We start from the raw sequence: 18834 nt of genomic DNA, 5'->3' as shown, positions 1-18834 counted from the left end.
ACTCTGTTTTATCTCCTGCACCCAACACTATCTAACATATATAACACAAAAGGGTAAAATTGTCCAAAAAACTCGATCATTTACACGCGGCATTTTCCCATTCGTCCTTCACCAAACTCTGTGCTATTTCACGGAACATAAAAACGCCCCCGGCTGTGAATTTTTTCATACAAGGTACGAAGGCCAGAAAAGAAAGAAACCAGCCCAGCAGCAAACTGGATTATTCTGTGGTAAAAATGGTAACGAGTCCTGGAGATATAAGAACGAAGCACGATTTTTTATTTCATTAGAATTATTATTATTAATGTATCCAAATAAAGCAATAGAAATTGGAACCTCGTTATTGTCGTAATTAAGCTGGTTTTACATGGAAAGTAGAGGATGGAGTTTATGAAAATATATTCCCGAGAGGAGAAATTAAGGAAGTAATTAGAAGGAGTTAAGAGTTTTTAGTGTAGAATATTAATTGACGATAAATGAGATTAGTTAAGGGTTGGTTGAATTTGCGTCTAGTTTGGCAACTCTCTAACTCTAGATTCACATGGCTAAACCATTAATTGTTCCAACCTAACGGAGATAATGAAAAAACGAGAGTGGAGTTTAATTTACGCAACAGTTACTGATAAGAGATAAAATGTTTTGAAGTTGAGGTAAAAGAGTGTGAAGAAAAGTAAGTATTGTTGAATAAGAAAAAAAGATAGTAATAAAGTTGCGTGAGTGTGAAATTAAAGGAGTTAGTGATGGAGATGCCTGCCCCCATTAGGCTTACCCCACCCCAACCAAAAACACTTATCACTATCTTTCTCTTCCTACCATTCTTTACAGTGTTTCTCGCTCTAATCCTACCCTTCTCTCTTTCTCTCTCCTCCTCAACCTTCAAACCCTTCCAACGCACGCTTTCAAAGCTTTCCGTAAAGTTTTTCAACCCCGAACCCTGTCTATATAAACACCAACAAACGCAGTTTCACGCACTTCACGTTGAGTAAATTTTTTTCCCATCCAACATCGAAACCATGTCCACCGACTTCCACCTCCACCACGACTTGCCCAAGCTCCGAATCGCCGCCGTCAAAATCGACGACGTCCCCTCCGACCACCACCTCGATGCCCTCGTCTCCTCCTCCGTCGTCACGCGAGCCGACAACCAAACCCAACAAGAGGAAACCGTCGCCGTCGCCGTCACCGTCACCGTCCCCGCCGACGCACCCACCGTCGCCGAAGAGGACGAGAGCTACCGCACCCCGACGTCTAAGGAGAGCAAAATTCCCGCGATCATGAGCTGCCCGCCGGCCCCGCGGAAGCCGAAGGCCTTCGCCTCGTGCAAAAGAAAGCTTTTTGACGACTTTCAGTTCTTCGATGTGACGAATAAGGAGGACATGGACGCGTTTTTCAGATCCACTTTTCCCAAGAGGAGCTGCACCTGTACATGAACACTTCAACCTAAGCTCCCTCGAACACCCACACCTCGGACCCTGCTAAACTCCGTAAATTACACAATTTTTTTTATCCAATTCCACTTTGGTCAATTTCTTCCTTCTTTTTCTTTCTTTAATTTTGGTTTTTTTATATGTTATATATATTTCACTTTGTATAAGATGTGAAATATTGGATCCCCAATCGTATATGTTCATTAATCCAATCAACATAGCGTTGAATTCTCTGGAATCCTCCAATTTTTAGAATTTGCAATTCCTTTGATTTACTCTGAAATTTGATGGCTTTATCTTTCTTGCATACGAATCCGGTGAGTGATCGAACGGAGAGAAGCGATGATTTTGAGAAATTGGGGTTGAATTATGGGCGGTGCGGTGTTTAATTTAGTGGGTTTGTTGGTAGATTGAAGAAAGTGTTAGATTAATTGAATGTTAGGGAAAGTGGAAGAAGACAGGGTGGATGAGGTGGGTGGGTAGTGTTACGTAATGGAATTGATGAGTGCTAGATAGGGTTCTGAAATTACATGGTAAATTGTTACCTATATGCGTATGTCTGACAAATATGCATGAATGTGTACAATAAGGTCAAGAAGTATTTTACACAGCTTTGGGATTGATGAAAGAACTTTTGATTTTGTCTGCGATAGAGATTGAGGAATGGAATAAATAACAGGAAATGGAAGAGATAAGCGGTGTGAGATGAAACGTGGAATTTTTTAACTTCTACCATTTTCTATTTTTGTCCTTTTTACCAAATTAAATAGTAATTTTCTACAAGGATCACGATTATTTATATATATATATATATATATATATATATATATATATATATATATATATATATATATATATATATATATATATATTAGACGCCATTTTTGAATTTTATTACTAAACGTGGAATTCAATCATTTTTTTTCTTGGAAATTCGGCAGCCCATTGCAGTATTTACTGGGAAACTCTTTTCTATTTTCTTTTTTTGGCTACTAGGGGATTTCATCTATCTATTCTACCAGCTCATCACCTAATAATTACAAATTTCTTCTGCTTCAATTTCTTTTTATTATTTCCTTTTCAGATCCCCATATCCATCAAATCCATGCTAACAATATTTTTACGCTAACACTACTTTTCTCGATATATGGGTAAACTAATTAATTTCCTTTATATATAAACAAATATTCGCACAATATTTCAATTTTATATAGAGAAGAAAATCACACTTATATAATTAAGTCAATTAGACTCGTCTTTCATCACAGTTGAAATTTCCTTATCAATATGGAATTTTCTTAGTTTGAAAGTGTAATTCAAACCACGAGAGATATCTCAATTTTAGTTTCTAAGTGTATTTCATAACAGTTGAAATTTCCTTATCGATATAGGATTTTGTTAGTTTGTAAGTATCATATGTTCTAATTTTGGTGAGATATCGAATCCTTTTTTTTTTTCTCTACAAAAATATCAGTTGCCATTAATTAATATACTCTTCAAAACTTTAGCATTCGATTAAACTGATAGATAGGTTCTTACATTACATCATACAACACCTAACTAAGATTATATAAATTATATGTAAATAGAATATTTTATGCACATCAAATATTTTTTACGCGAGTGTGTGCACGTATATATAGGTGTGTATACGTTTTATTTATGCACATCAAATATTTTTGTTATTTTAGAAAATGCGTTATACATATCTATTATACAGCGTAAAACTAACCAGATATTGAATTCAAATTCTTGATAAAGTGGATCAAGGTTTATAAAATTTTATACACCGATCACTATTTTATTCTGATTACTAATATTTGAAATATAACACTTTTTTCCTAAAAACTTATGACTAATAAATATCTTATTTAAATGAAATTCGATCTATATATATGATTAGAAGTGTAATTTTATATTATTCAATATAGTTGAATTGACTGGGATTATGATATACATGGAGTTATTAAGTGGTATATATATAAAATGACACATGATATCAGTTGAATTTTTTCCAACAATTTTATCTTATTAAAATAAACTTAGGACTTTTATAAGATAATACCAATAACCTATGTTTCGTTCTTTACAAGTAACTCTTAGCACAATTACTATCTTTATACGTTAACTTGTCTTAATTTAATCGCCAAATAATGAAAACTATTGAATAAGTTGTCTACAACATTTTGTAATTTTTTTGAACCATTGATCCTTTGTTAAAGAAATTTAAGTTAATGTATAAGAATAATATAACTAAATACTAACTATAAGAATGCATAAATAAAAATACAACATCCATATATTATTCTTTATAAAAAATTTAAGGAATTAACTTTACCAACAACTTTATCAAGGGCTAAAACCTTCATAAAATTACTAGTTTAATTAATTATATAGAAAACTAAAATTTATTATTTTAGAATATTTTGATTTTAATTTAAAAAAGTTACCTAAAATTTAATAAATCATATATTATTTTTGTATTATTCAGTATATGATTATAATTTAATTATATTTAAGAAAATGTTGTTTGCTGAATAACTGTTTCAATTTACCAATTGAATTAATCAAAATTAATTAGTACGAAGAGCTATTGAATAAAATAACTTTACAAAAATGTACTCCTACGGACCCTTTTTTTATCCTGTTTTAAAATGAAATCTGTGTTCAACTTTATCAATAATTGATTTTGCGAAAATGTCATTGATCTGAGGAAAACTGAGGTTATCGCTCTAATAATAATGTTAACTTTAACTTTATGAATAAGAAAAGTAACAAAGAGACTTTATTAAAGTTGTATTAAATCCTGTAGTAATCAGGGTTAAAACCAGTAAATATTTTGTTCAAATAACATGATAACCTAAAAAAAGAAAACAAAATACAGTTTATATATTATATACAGCCATTTTTACATTTTTTTCACTCTTAGCCAGTGAAATTCTGTAAAGCAATATCTTCTTTGTCGATTTAAATATTTATCTATTTTGACCTATTTATCTATAATTTCAACTATAAAAACATTTCGCAAAATAAATTTTCAATCAGATAAAATTTTTAAATAAATTACGTCAGACATTGATAAAAATAGACCACTGAACTTAAGCTTTACATTTAAGTAGCCAAATAGATGAAAGTGAAACCCAATCTTGTTCTTGCTTTTACTAGCAAGCATGGACAAAAGGACAATCAAGGAGCAGAAACTGAGAATGATACTACAGTACTATAGGGTATCTTACCATTACTATAAAGAGAAAAAAAAAATATTTATATTTTTAACGAAATTATAAAATTATTATTAACTTTACAGAGATGCCCAGCTAACTTCATGGCGTATATGTCTTAATGTCCTCAAAATAAGCCTCAGACGATGCAGTGCTCTACGTTCTTCTCTTTTTTATACAACACATATTTATAAAATTTACAACGTGTTCTCTTTATAAATAAAAATCATTTCTTAAATAAAGGTAATTCAACTTCGATTTATGATGATAATTAAGATAAAAAAAACTTTTATCCAAAAGTTCACTGTAGAAATATTTCGAAGTTCTAACAAGTCCTTTTTCAAGACAAACTTTTTGTAGCTATATATAACTAGTGGGATAGGATTGGTTTTTTTTTTTTAAAAGGAAAACACTTTTTATAATTTTTGACGAAGAACTTTTTCTAGTTTTTAAAAGGTTATGAGAATTATTTTAGTTTTAACCCTTTAACATAGGTGAGGGGAAAAAAAGAGAGAAGAGTGCCAAATATAGAAATAAAAATATGGTGTTTATCTGCTTTCAATGATTGGCAAGCCCATTGGGAAGTAGTTATGTATTAATTAAAAGTAATTAAAGAAACTAATAAAGAGTAAATATTTTGATATAGGTAGAAAGAATGAATGAATGAATGGAAAATAATGAGTGGATGTGAATTAATAATGTAGTTGGCATGTGATGTTGGATCTGTGCCTGCGCATGTAATTAATCCCATGGCTTGATATTTACGTTTCTTTGTCTTTACTCTTGCAAGTGTCCTAAAAGGTGGCGTGGGCGTAAAATAATGAGAAAAAAAGGTTGAAGGATGGTGGATGGAGATGATGAAGGGTAAGGCATAAGTAGTTTACAAGTTATAGAAGGAATAAAGTGATGGTGGCTTATATGGAAGAGAAAGAGGTGGAAGAGGAAGTAATAAAGCACAAGTTTCAATGAAGATTACCAACTTTGAGAAGTGATTTACAATTGGATGCGTCATTGTCACGAGAAGGATTACAATTGGAAGGTTTCTCAAAATTTATATATCATTTTAGACTTAATTAATTCTTTTCATCTTATGTGTTACACCTTAATCATAAAATGTCCCCACACATGATTACTCTAACCTGTTGCTAGACTTTTCATGGTCAGCATTTGACACTTTCATGTGTTTATGATGTTTCTTCTTCGTAAAACTGTTGTTGTTTAGGCCCTTGTATTATGTTCTCTCGATTTCATAAAAAAACTGGTAGGAGGGTCCTATGCGAAGAACCAACATTATCCAATCTCATCGTCCACAATTATTTGAGGTTGAGAAATTCATCCATATAGAGTCCAAGGTTATTATTTTCTGTGTTCTTCTTTTAAGTGGTACAACACAAGTAAGAACTGAAGCATCTGACACGGTGCGCCCAGGAGATTAGCCAAATCTTTCGCTTCTCACTTTCTTTTCATTCTTTATTTTATGTTTTCATTTATTCATTACACAACAACAAAAGTTCATGTGTATGATGCAAAAACACTGTTATTCACTTGTTTACTTAGATTAGTTGGTAAATGTTTTTCTATCTATAAAATAAACAAATAAGAATGGAAAGGTAGAGATGAGATGAAAAAAATAGTGAAAATGTCTAAATGTTAAAATGTTTGAATGAAAAAATATAAAAAAAAGAGAAAAGAATTATGATAAGTTTTATTTTCACTCGTGTAGTTCGATGAAAAATTATATAGAAGGAAAATGTGGTTTTTAAGGTGTTACTCGTCTTTAATATATTTAATTTAACAAGAAATAAAAATCACATTCTAATATTAAGTATATATCATTAACCAAACCAAAATCTTTATGTTTGTTATTTCGAATTTTTTACGTTTATTCTGTGCATAATGCAAGACACGTAAATTTGTCTCGTATAAAAAATACACGACGTAAATTTATGTTGGACTATATCAAATCTGATGTAAAAATATAAATTTACACTGGATTGTACCAAATTTGATGTAAAAATATATGTAACTAATTAAAAATATTACAATAAAATGACCATTTATGATCTTGTTTCATTTATGTGTGTTTGTGTATATTAAATGAATCAAGTATATTAAATGAAGGATTCTTATAAAGTTGAAGAAGAGTTAGTAATAAAAGAAAACAGAGTTAAGATGGAGGTTGAGTAACACAAGACGAAGATTGAGTTGTAGATGATATACAAAGACATTCATACAAAGTTATACTAAGTTTCCTAAAAAAAACAATAAAAAAATGCAAATATCTCAACGACAAAACAATTCAAGCAAAATGTTTCCCATGAGAAAGCTACCCCAAAGAAGAAGATTTGATGATAAATGAATTCCCAAATAATACAATTTTGACACTGGAGAACAAACCTTAACTCAAAAAACATTTTCAATTTGTTTTTGAATAGTGAAAACCTAGGAAAAAAATTTAAATATAATATTTTAAAAGAAATTTATGTCAAATTCTATAATATTTGATGTAAAACAAATAATTTATATCAGACATACTGGGTCTAACATAAATTATTTGCATAAATTATTTGTTTTATGTTGATTAAGAAATTGACATAAATAGTTTTTACTTGTAAGTATTTTTCTCTATGTAAATTATTTTATCATTAGAAGTGAATTAGATGAGGTAAATTACTTTCTTTTTTACTCGTAATATGATATCATGGAATTCTAACAATTAGCAATATAAATTTTCTAACATAATTAATTTCAGTTTTAATAGTACATGATGTATAGTCATAAAATTTTAATAGTCTAAGAAAAAAATTGTATTAATGTTATAGTATCTCCTTTCTTAATTCTTTTTAAAGGGACTTAATTTTTTTTTTTACTTGTAGGATGATATCAATAAATTCTAACAATTAACAATATAGATTTTCAATCATCATTCCTGTAATTAATTTCAATTTAATTGTATCCATGATATAGAGTCATAAAATTTAAATAGTCTAATTTAAGAAATTTTTTTATCTTTATTATTATTTTTATCATTTGACACTTGTATATAAATATACCATTGGTTATTATGAGATTAATAAAAGAAAAGAACATTAATCGTTTTCTATATGTTTTTATTATGAATGATGAATTGCGAATATTGCACAGAACAAACCATGTGTAATAACAAATTTCATTATCACACTTATCTTTAAAATAAAAATCCATACACATTATGGTCACATATCTAATACCTATAAATATATTTATGTTTGTATCTATATTTTTGTTTTTTTAGTGTTTCAATATGAATTAATTATGTTTTACTAAAAAAAATATGGTATTATAAAATATTAAATATCAAATATTTAGAAATAAATGATAATGGTATAAATTTTAAACTAACGTAGCAAATTATAACTAGATAAAAGTGACAGAGTTATATAAAATATGCAATTATACATAAATGAATTTTTATATCAACCAAAATATCCATTAACTTTGAAAATATTAATTAAAAGTTGATAAAGTTAAAAAATATTTTTTAAAAATTATAAAAGGAAAATAAATATTTATGTTTTAAAATATTTCAAATGTTTCTATAGTTCCTTTATGTAATTATAATGCCATATATATATCAATAAAGATTATAACATACTATTTAAGTGAAATCACACATAGAAAAAATATTAAACTACTAATAATATTATTTTCTTTAAACTTTATGACAATGAGATTAAATTATCATATTATAATAAATAAAATTTCTTCATAATTATATGGTGGTGAAGTTACATAATTATCATAATGAAATAAAAAATAAAACTAATTATATAAAAATTCATTAAAAAAAATATTTTGCATTATAAAAAAATAAAGTAATCAAATGTGTATCCAAAAAATGATTTGATACATCACTCAACAATCACACAAAGTAAAAATATGTATAATTAAAAATATGAAAGATAAAAAATGTCTTGAAAATCTACGAAAACTTTTCAAATATTGAATTACTCAAATTTTGATATGTTTAAACAAAACGAATATATTTCAAGTAAAAAAAAATAAGGATCAAAGAGAATAAAAAAGATATTTTTTTATATTAATTTACAAAAATGGACAATAAAGAGAGTCAAACATTCTGATGTGAAAAAAATAATAACAAATAAAAATAGTAAAAAGAGAAGAAATAATTGAATATGAAACCTAAAAACTATTTGATTAACTGAAATTGATAATAGCCCATTTGAACATAACTATATTAGAGAGAAAAATGTGTAATTAAGATTGTGATAAGAGAAAAAGTATGTTGGATATGTGATGAATTTTAGTAATAAACTATTAATATTTTAGTAATTTAAATGAAAGACGAAAATGAAAACATAAATGATAAATGAGTACTGGGATGGGATGAAACATATATGGATATAGTCATCCTTATTCTAATACTTAATTAAAAAATCAAATATTACTCATACAAATATTTGTGTCAAGTCAACATAAAATTCTTTAAAAAACGATGACAGATTTAGAAAATGTCAACGCAGATTAATCTATTTATCATCCCTAGTTGCATATTTATTGTTCTAAAGAGAAGATTGTGAGGATGATATTTATCATCATTTACTTGCTTGCTTTGTTATGAATGTCCTCATTAATGAACATTCACCTCCCAAATCTTATGGATGTTACATTTTTGTGGAAAGTTAGTTATCATAAACAATACCAAGATGTTAGTCTATCTTTTTGAACAAAGGCCTTAAATAACTGTGAATCACCATTGTGGAAAGATTCAGAGGTGTTAAACAAGAAAAATAATCATGACAATTATGATGAAGATATATAGTAAATCCAACTAAGACTTTCATGGCTCATGAGATGAAATCCTAAGCAAGATAAGATACAAAAAGTTGAAACAACAATTTAAAGATTATGTGTGGAAAACACAAGCAAGGCAAGATGACAAGTCAATGACAATATATGATTGTTAATAAAAAGATGTTGAGGTTAAGGAGAATGACTCTTTCATTAAGATGGAAAAAAATCTGTTAGGATTTTTTGTTAAAAGAATTTATATGCATATAAAATACAAATTTATATTTTCAATAAATTATAAATAAGTATATACGTTTAAATAAATTATAAATAAGTATAGTAGTTAATGATTTGATGGGAAGAAAAACCTTTCAAAACTTTTAAACCAAAAAATAAAATAAAATAAGAAAAAACAAAGTTAATGTCTTCTTATATTAAAATTAATTAACTGAATTAAGAATTAAATTTTGAAAAAAATTAATAGATGACTAACTTATGCATAAATGAAAACATATGTTATAAATGATATTAAGGAGATTAATAAGTAATGTAAAGGGTATTAAGGTCATGGATTATATTACATACACTCTAAATCAAAGCACTTGATATTTTCCTGCCTACCTTAACTTGGACATTAGAATCCTTGTAGGTAAGAATCGAAACACTCATCTGACAGAAAATGATGGAAATTTCTGAATCCATCTTCAATATTGTTCGCCTTTCTTTTGTGTTACTTTAATGGCCACTCGCGTTCAAAATTATAGGCATAACGTAAAAGTATTTCATTTTTGCATGTGAATTATTTTCCGTTTTTAGTATCTAAGAATTATTTTTGAATGTCGTGATAGAATTGTAAAATATACAACCAGTGTTTGAAATGCAATTGATCAATCTGATCTAACTAATAAAAACTAACTTTCTTTTTCTTGAAATCATGGTAATAATAAATTATTTTCTTAATTTAGGATACTCATAATTTGATTAGTTTGTTTAAAAGTTGAAATCATTGATAGGTAATAAAATAATGGTGTTATTCTCTTTGGGCAGAGGAAGCACATGCAGTGAGATTCGGAAAGAACAGCAGATGAAGCTATGTATGTGGAAGGCTAGAAACATATAGAAGAAGAAGAAGAGAATATAGAGGAGGATCTGAATATTGTTTTATAATAATTTGAATTGAAAATGGCTGGTTGAATCTGTGCCAATAATTGAATCCACAACCGCACCACCAGCGATTTTATTAATGACGCGGATTCTGCGCCGTTTATGAACGACACTACAAATAATACCTTACTATAAATAACAAAACAAAGTCCGATAAAAAGGAAATATCATTATTTGTGTTTGGATAATGAGATTGAGAGGGACAGAACACAAAGCCGTCTTAATTTTTTTATTATTATTAAAATGAAAATTAATTTGATAATTTAATAAATTGAGAAGGTATTAGAAAAGGGAAAGAAAAGTAAGAGGAAGAAAAAGTGAAAGAAAAGGTGTATAGAAACTTGTCATGTTATGGTAAGCATGATTCCCTTTGTTTGTGAGGAGGCAGGCAACACACATTGAAGTTACTCTGTAAAGAAGGAGTGATAGAAACTCAGTACCACTCTACAACACATCAAGTGTCAGCCTTCCCAAAAGAAAACCTAACCAACTTTTTTTCATCATGTTTACCACGGAAGAATATGCATCAATTTCATTACCTCTATATATATGTACTTTCTTTCTTTCTTAAATTATATACTTTTGTTTCTATTCTATTTCCTTTCTTTTCTACTCAATGTCTCTTTCTATAATGGATATCAGATAACCATTTTTTCACCTATGTAAGTCTTTCGTTTCCTTCACACAAATAAAAAAAGTTAAAACATCTCAATATTAATTAAACATCCCATATCAGTAACTTTTATCACACTTTATAGGTATGTTTAATTATTTTTATAGTAAAATATTTCAACAGAATTTATATTTCAAATATTTAATTGTAATTGTTTTTTTTATTAAAAGAATCGTAGTAGATGATGAATTTTTTTGTTTGATCGCGTGATATTAATTTAGTCCTGTATTTAAAACATGCACCTCATGTAGTACAAGCATGCGCCTCGTATATTTCTTTTGTTCTTCTTGTTTCATCATATTTTTTCTCCTATGCGTTTTTGTTTGGAGGAAATTATAACAAAAAATTAAACTTTAATTTATTACGTCAGAAAAATAAAACTCATTTCCACTTAGTGTTTCCAACTTAAACTCAATGTCATTTCACTTTTGTATCGGGCCCATTACCATTGTGGTCAGGCCCAACTTTCTTTGGTATCAGTCGATTTCCAAAGACTGTGAAGATGAATCATGATAACCCGTTGGTTTCTTGGATTTTTTTTCTAACCCTCGTAATCTAGGAAAAATATATCAAAATAATGAAATTTTATCTTTAAAATTATTAAAATGATTTAATTATGAAGTCATGATAATTTTATTACACTGAACTCATATCAAATTGGCATGCTTTTAGTTAAAATTAAAAAAATTACAATAAACTGAAATTATTCCTAATTGACACGAATTTCAGTAATATTAGAATACATTAAAATCGTATCACTGACACAACTTTAATTAAAATTAAAATTATTAATAATAGCAAATTAGCATGACTTTTTCAAAGTGATAATATATAATATTGAGAACATAACTACTATTGTTGCAACACCTCAATTATGTCGGCACGTCAATCATTCCAAAAATATATATTTTTGAAATTTATAATTTAGTATATTTTCAGATTATATAATGTAATCTAAATCAATCTAAAATATACTTTAGATATATTGAGATAAGGGTCTGTTAATTACTCTGTATGTTACGACAGTGAAAGAACCGTGTTTGAAGGTTTGAAGTTCAAAAATTCTGACTCATTAATTGTTAAATATTTTGGGCTTAAGAGGTACGTTTTTAACTAAAATAAACACTGATACAAAATATCATACTTTTGACATCATAGATTACTTTATTTAGTTGAATTAGGAGAAAGTGAATTTTTGTTTTTGGCACATATTGGTGATATATATACGAAATTCTTTCAGTGTACTAAAAACTATGAACATATAATTTTTTTTTAAAAAAAAACTCTTAGACTTTTTCTTTCTCACACACCTAACTTCTAACTACACCCCAATAATTTTCAAACTGATCATTTTACTCTTCATAAAAGTGACTTCTAGATTATCTGTTTCAAAAAAAATTGTAACAAACTTTTGGAAATTATCAAAACAAGTTTTCCAGAATTTGAGAATTATGATTTTCAAAAAAAACTTTCAGAATAAACATTTTAGAACGCCCCAAATGTATTTTGGAATAAATTTTTGTAATATATAAAATGTCTCATAAAATGATTTTGTTTTTCGAAGTAAGCTCTCTCTCTTCTAGGACTGCAATTAGTAATAATTGGATGAATGAAGAAAAAGTCTATACTTTGTAGTTCATCAATCTCTCCTTCACCCCTTCAGGTACGTGGCCCAGGTCTAACACTTCTTTCTCGTATTACACTACTATGGGTAATTGCTTTCTGTACCCCTCAAATATCTTCCTGCATCCTCCAAAAATGTGAAATACTATAATTAACCTTATGCGTTCTTTTAGAAAGTATATTTCAAAATGTAATTTTTTAAAATATATTTCAGATTATATAATCTATAAGATGTTTCTGAATGTAAAAATACTTTCCAGGTTACATAATTTATAATTTGTTTTTTTAAATGTATTCTTAATTACATAACTCGAAAAGTATTTTGAAACTTAGAAATATCTTTCAATTTGTATAATTCATAATACATTAAAAGGTGGAGGTGCAAGGATAATATTTACCTTTTTATTGTAATTTTAAGGAGTGATCATTTGAGATTTATGAGTTTTATGGGAGTGCAGGAAGGAAAAAGGGAGATGCAGAAGAAACAACCAAATAGGGATTGTTTCTGGGCTTAGCCATTAGTTATTGGGCCAAGGTTACAAACTCTCCACACCCGTCTCAAGACAATAATATAAAACAGAACTTCCGATGACATTCAATAGAAGAAGGATAAAGTGGAAATTTTCTAATTTACGAGAATGTAGGAGGAAACGTTGGATGTGCAAAAGGCAAACCTTTGGTAAAAGAATCACACCTTATTTATTTATGATAAATGGTTTAAATCAAATCATTTTATGTTCTTAGAAAAAATAAATGAAAAATGTTGTGATTTTATTTTCTCGTCAAATGACAAAATTAATAAGATTAAATTATGAAATCAAACAAAATCATTCTTCAGAAAAAAGAATCAGAAAGGGTTAGAAAATTTAGAAAAAATTTATATTACAACATTTTTATCTTTTTAATGTAATTTTTTTCTTTATTGGTTGAAAGTTTATATAAATTAATTTGAATGGAATCATTTTTTTAAAAAAAAATTAATTCCTTTGTCTGATCAATTTATTGAAAAATGTTATGTTTGTCTTTTGTTTTGAAGTATTATTTGAATAACGTGCATGAAGTCGCTCATGATTTTTGAAAAGATTTATATTACAACATTGGATGACCGATGAAGTGATGAAGATGGATTTATCCTAATTTGAAAATGAAGTGTGGACCTCAAAACATAATATTAGTTTGGGTATGCTTCTTTTAAAATGAGACAAGGACTTGAAAATGTGTCCCTAATATAAGAACCTGGATGAACCTTAAAATGAAAATATAACGTGTGACTTGGATCAATTAATGACATCAACAGGATGAAAAATAGCAATGGAGATTTCTAAGTTACATGTAATGATCAATATATAATTAAATGAATGATTGAAATATTTAAGTGGTAAACGAATTAACAATCCTTGTTTTGGTTAGTAATTGAGATATGAAACCTGGTAAGAAAAAGTTGGACAATATTTGGGCTCAAAGTGAATGGTTGAACACAGATTTTAAAAAAATGAATTGAAAGAATGAAAGAAATGTTCATCCTTATGGACCTTGGTCGAGAGTAATGGACAATGACATCAAAGAGAGAATAGGTGATAAATGAAATCCATGGAAAATGAAAGAATGAGAATAAATTCTCTTGATACAATGAATGAAGGATTATTTTTTCGAGGGACAATTAAAACATGTTACTCATTAAGAAATTTGTCATATTATTTGCAAGAAAATCTTAAAACAATTTTATTCTTAATTTTCAATTCTCTTATTTTATCATTTCTAAGACAAACTTGTAAGCATGTTACATGTTTTCTTATGAATTAAAAATTTGGAAGGTTAATAACAATCAATCTTTAATATGTGCGGAACTTGTTAAGTTTTTAGAGTGTTCCTCCTACCACCATGGCACGCTCCTCAAATTGTTTTATTTCTAAAACTATCTTTAGGTTAAAGATTAAAACTTGTTTACCTTTATCACGAATTTTTAATTTATTATAGAAACCCTAATTTTACCTCATTTACATTTTGTGAACACAACAGCTGCACCCCAACCCACATGTCAACTCAATCTTCTTCTACCTAGTTATACCTAATTTGACAGATCCATTAATCATCATGTTATCTATTGAGTATCTGAAAAAATATTGTAGTATTTTTTTTATATCACTGGATATCCACACACACACACATATATATATATATATATATATATATATTTTAATTTAAAAAAAATAAAATATAAACTTAGATTAGATTAAAAAAACTTAAGTACAATTCAAATAAAATTATATGAAATATTAGTGCAAATAAATTTAACTTTTTTAGAAATTAAATTTAAATGAATTCCAACAAAATATAAATTCTAAAAATTTAATCTCTTACAAAATAAATTCAATTTTATAGGTCTAAATAAAAAAAGTAGAATTATGTGAACACATATTTTAAATTATTCTAAATGATTAATAGGTTTTTATTATTAATTTTATTTTCATCATTCAAATTTAAAAAATTAATTAACTAAAATTCAATAATAATTATTAGGTATAATCGAATACATGATAGTTTTATGTACTTCATCAACAAAAGATAATTAAAAATCCATATCTAATGTGGATACAACTAGGTAGAAGAAAATTGAGTTGACATATGGGTGGAAGTGCAGCTGCTGCATTCAGGGAATATGAATGAGATAAAATTAGGGTTTGGAAAATAAATTAAAAATTCGTGATAAAAGTAAAAAAGTTTTAACCTTAACCTAAGGATAATTTTGAAAATAAAAGAATTTGAGAAGGCGCAGGAAGCATGCCGTGGTGGTGGAGGGAACAATACTCAATCTTGTATTGTGATATAAAGAAACATCAAAGGCCCAAAAATGATGTGGTAGTTATTTGTAACAATGGTATGTGAATAATGTTGCATCTTGTTTGAGGGTGTTGCTCCCTCCACCACCCCAAGTGCTCCTGCACCTCTCCACTATTTTCTTTTATTCCAAAAATACTTTAGACATCCTTACTGTTTTCTTTTATTCCAAAAATACCATACACCTCCCTACTATCCTCAATAATCTTTCTCTCTCTGCATTAATGGAGCATTCATATGGCTCTGATTTAAACTTGTGATATATTACAAAATATAAAATTCAGAGAAACTTCAATATTAGTGCTTCTACCACTTCCACTTTATAAACTTAAAAGTTAGATGCAAATACAAAATAATAAACATAATAATATTAATAGTAAATAATGATATATTATTATTATTATATACTAACTTTATAATAACGAAATAACTAAATAAATTACAAATCTTTAACAAATAACTTTTCTTTTATATTTTAAGTATTTAATAATATTTTTATATTATTTATCTAATAAATTAAATACTTTATTCAAGTTATTTGAGTCATGTAAATAATATTCAAGTTATTTTACATTTTGCAATATATCACAAGTTCAAATCTGAGTCATGTAAATGTTCCATTAATGCAGAGAGAGAAAGAGAAAGATTGTTGAGAATATAAATGTTTCATTAATGTAGAGAGAGAAAGAAAAAGATTGTTGAGGATAATGGGGAGGTGTAGGGTATTTTTGAAAGTAGAGTATTTTTGAAATAAATGAAAATAGTGGGGAGATGCAGGAGCACTTGGGGTGGTGGAGGGAGTAACACCCCTTGTTTGATTTCTCTTATTTTTTTTCTTTTTCAATTTTTATTTGAATCATTTTCTTTCTTTTTCATGCGCAAGACTTTTTTTTTTTGTTAACTATGTGTTGAAAGGACTAGATGCCAACGTTATGTCAACCTTTAGGATTAAGGTGATTTTTTTTTCAAGATATTTTGAAGGAAGACTTTTGTTTTAATTTTAAAACTCAAAATGAATATGATGATAATTTTTGTTTTTATGACCAAGAGAGATGTCCACATATCACCTCAAATTATGATTGTTTTATTTTTCAAACGTCTTAATTCACAAGAAAAGTAAAATTTAGTTGCGACAAGTTATCTCTTATTTTACCTTTTTTATTTTATTTTATTATTTATTTATTTTTATGTTGTTTAGAGACTTGAATATTGTCCCATGATGAGTCTTTGTGGATAAAAAGACTATATAATGTAAAGTGATGGAGAAAAGATTTATTTTAGCAATTTCATGCAAATCAAATAAATGTTTCAAAATCAATTATGAACATCTTTATTTTACTCTATTTTTTCGATTAACTAATTTGACCAAATAATGTTTATTTTGTCTCATTTATTAATTTTTACATTTTTGTTCATTTTTTTTCATGTAAATGATTACATGGACAATATAAAAAAAAACATGAAAAACAATGAATTCATTAAAATATGACATTTTTTTGTTTTATTTTTATTTTATTTTTTTAAACATCATGTGGAGAAACTTATTTTTTGATTTATAGACTCTTTACATGCTAATTCTGTGGTAGCTCTAAATAATGTCATGGGTTCTATAACTGAAGTTAACCTTCATAATAACTAAATAAATTCGAGATTAACATAACCATTGTTCTACACTATTTAAGGATCACTCATACTCAAATATAGGACCCTAATATCAAAATGAATGCACTAGCCTAACATATGTAGTGTGTGAAGGGAGGCACCTAAGACTACACAAAATCGCACCTACAAAATAACTAGGGAAGTCTCATGCAAATATATATAACACATAGTCTACCTTGGGGTTCAATATCCAACAATTATTAAAATAAAATACACATGCATCTATTCCAAATATCAAAAGAGACAAGAATATACATACACAGAAAGAAAGGGGAAAGAAAAAACACAAAGAAATACCACAAAAATTTTCACACCTAATTAAATGGCTTTTTTTTTTTGGAGTCACCATTTGTCGCAATTAAGATCACCACGAAATGACGAACCGTAAAAATAATGAGTTTAAAAAGTGATTTTCATAGTCGTCATCATAATTTATTCAAGAAAAATCTTCAAAAAATAATAAAATAAAACACAGTCTACAAAAATTAGTTTTGGGTCTGGGATTAGGTTACACATAGGAAAGCTATTAGCATTCTACTGCTGGTACCCGAAGACAATACCTTTAATTAAATATATAAAGTTGATATGGTTTTCAAAATATTTAATTTCCTCTGAAAATTACTCTAAAGAAATAAAATTAGTTTTTGTTTTTTTTGTCCGACAAGGATTAATCTTGCTCTCAGGATTAGGTAGTTCTTTATGAAAAAACTAATCGAAACATGACAAAATGTATCCCCATTCACGATGGAAAACCAGGAATCACGTAGTTCTCAATAAAATCCGTTAAAAATGTTAGTGTTTTTAGTTTTTGAAGATGTTTTACTTTTTTCTAATTTTCGGAGAGTTAAGAAAAATAAAAATATTAAGTATTAGGACGATGAGAACGATCACATAATTACTCTTACCTTTAACATATAAAAAATATAATTTTTTAATTTTATAATAATAATAATAATTTTATTAAGAAAATGTGAGTACGTGGAGTGAATATTGAGGTGCAACAAAGACAATGAGGATAAAGTTTACTGATAAGCTCGATAATACAAAAATAAGACAATAGCTGTACAAAATAAGAAATTAAGCCATGTCTAAAACACATTGCTCTCAAACGGGTGATTACAGTGGAAGAAGAGTAAATATGTGTGTAAGTACAACAGAAAAAGACCAGAAATATAATAGGAAGATAAGTTTTATAATAGATTATTGATTATATGTTAAAAAGAGGTCTATATTTATTTCATTTATTATATTAACATTATTTCTTAAAAAATATTAAAGTCTATCACAACAAATTATAGAAGAAAGAATGTTAGTTTTACGGGTGTCATGGATTAAAATCTCCAAAATCCAATTTACATTAGATCTTAATTTATACAAACTGGATTTAAAATTCAAATATATTTTAATTAAATAAAATTTAATTGAATTTTCCAAT

The 18834-nt window shown here is 27.4% G+C and overlaps 1 protein-coding gene across 1 annotated transcript; it reads left to right on the top strand.

Annotated features, from left to right (window-relative positions):
* Positions 1-775: 775 nt before the first annotated feature.
* LOC108321969 (uncharacterized) lies at positions 776-1665 on the top strand. Its single transcript, XM_017553894.2, has one exon. It carries the CDS (start codon positions 1014-1016, stop codon positions 1428-1430), a length of 417 nt encoding a protein of 138 aa, XP_017409383.1. The 5' UTR covers positions 776-1013; the 3' UTR covers positions 1431-1665.
* The last annotated feature ends 17169 nt before the right edge of the window (positions 1666-18834 follow it).

This window comes from Vigna angularis, chromosome 3 (assembly GCF_016808095.1).
Source record: "Vigna angularis cultivar LongXiaoDou No.4 chromosome 3, ASM1680809v1, whole genome shotgun sequence".
NCBI lineage: Eukaryota > Viridiplantae > Streptophyta > Magnoliopsida > Fabales > Fabaceae > Vigna > Vigna angularis.
This window is presented reverse-complemented; position numbering and strand designations above follow the sequence as displayed.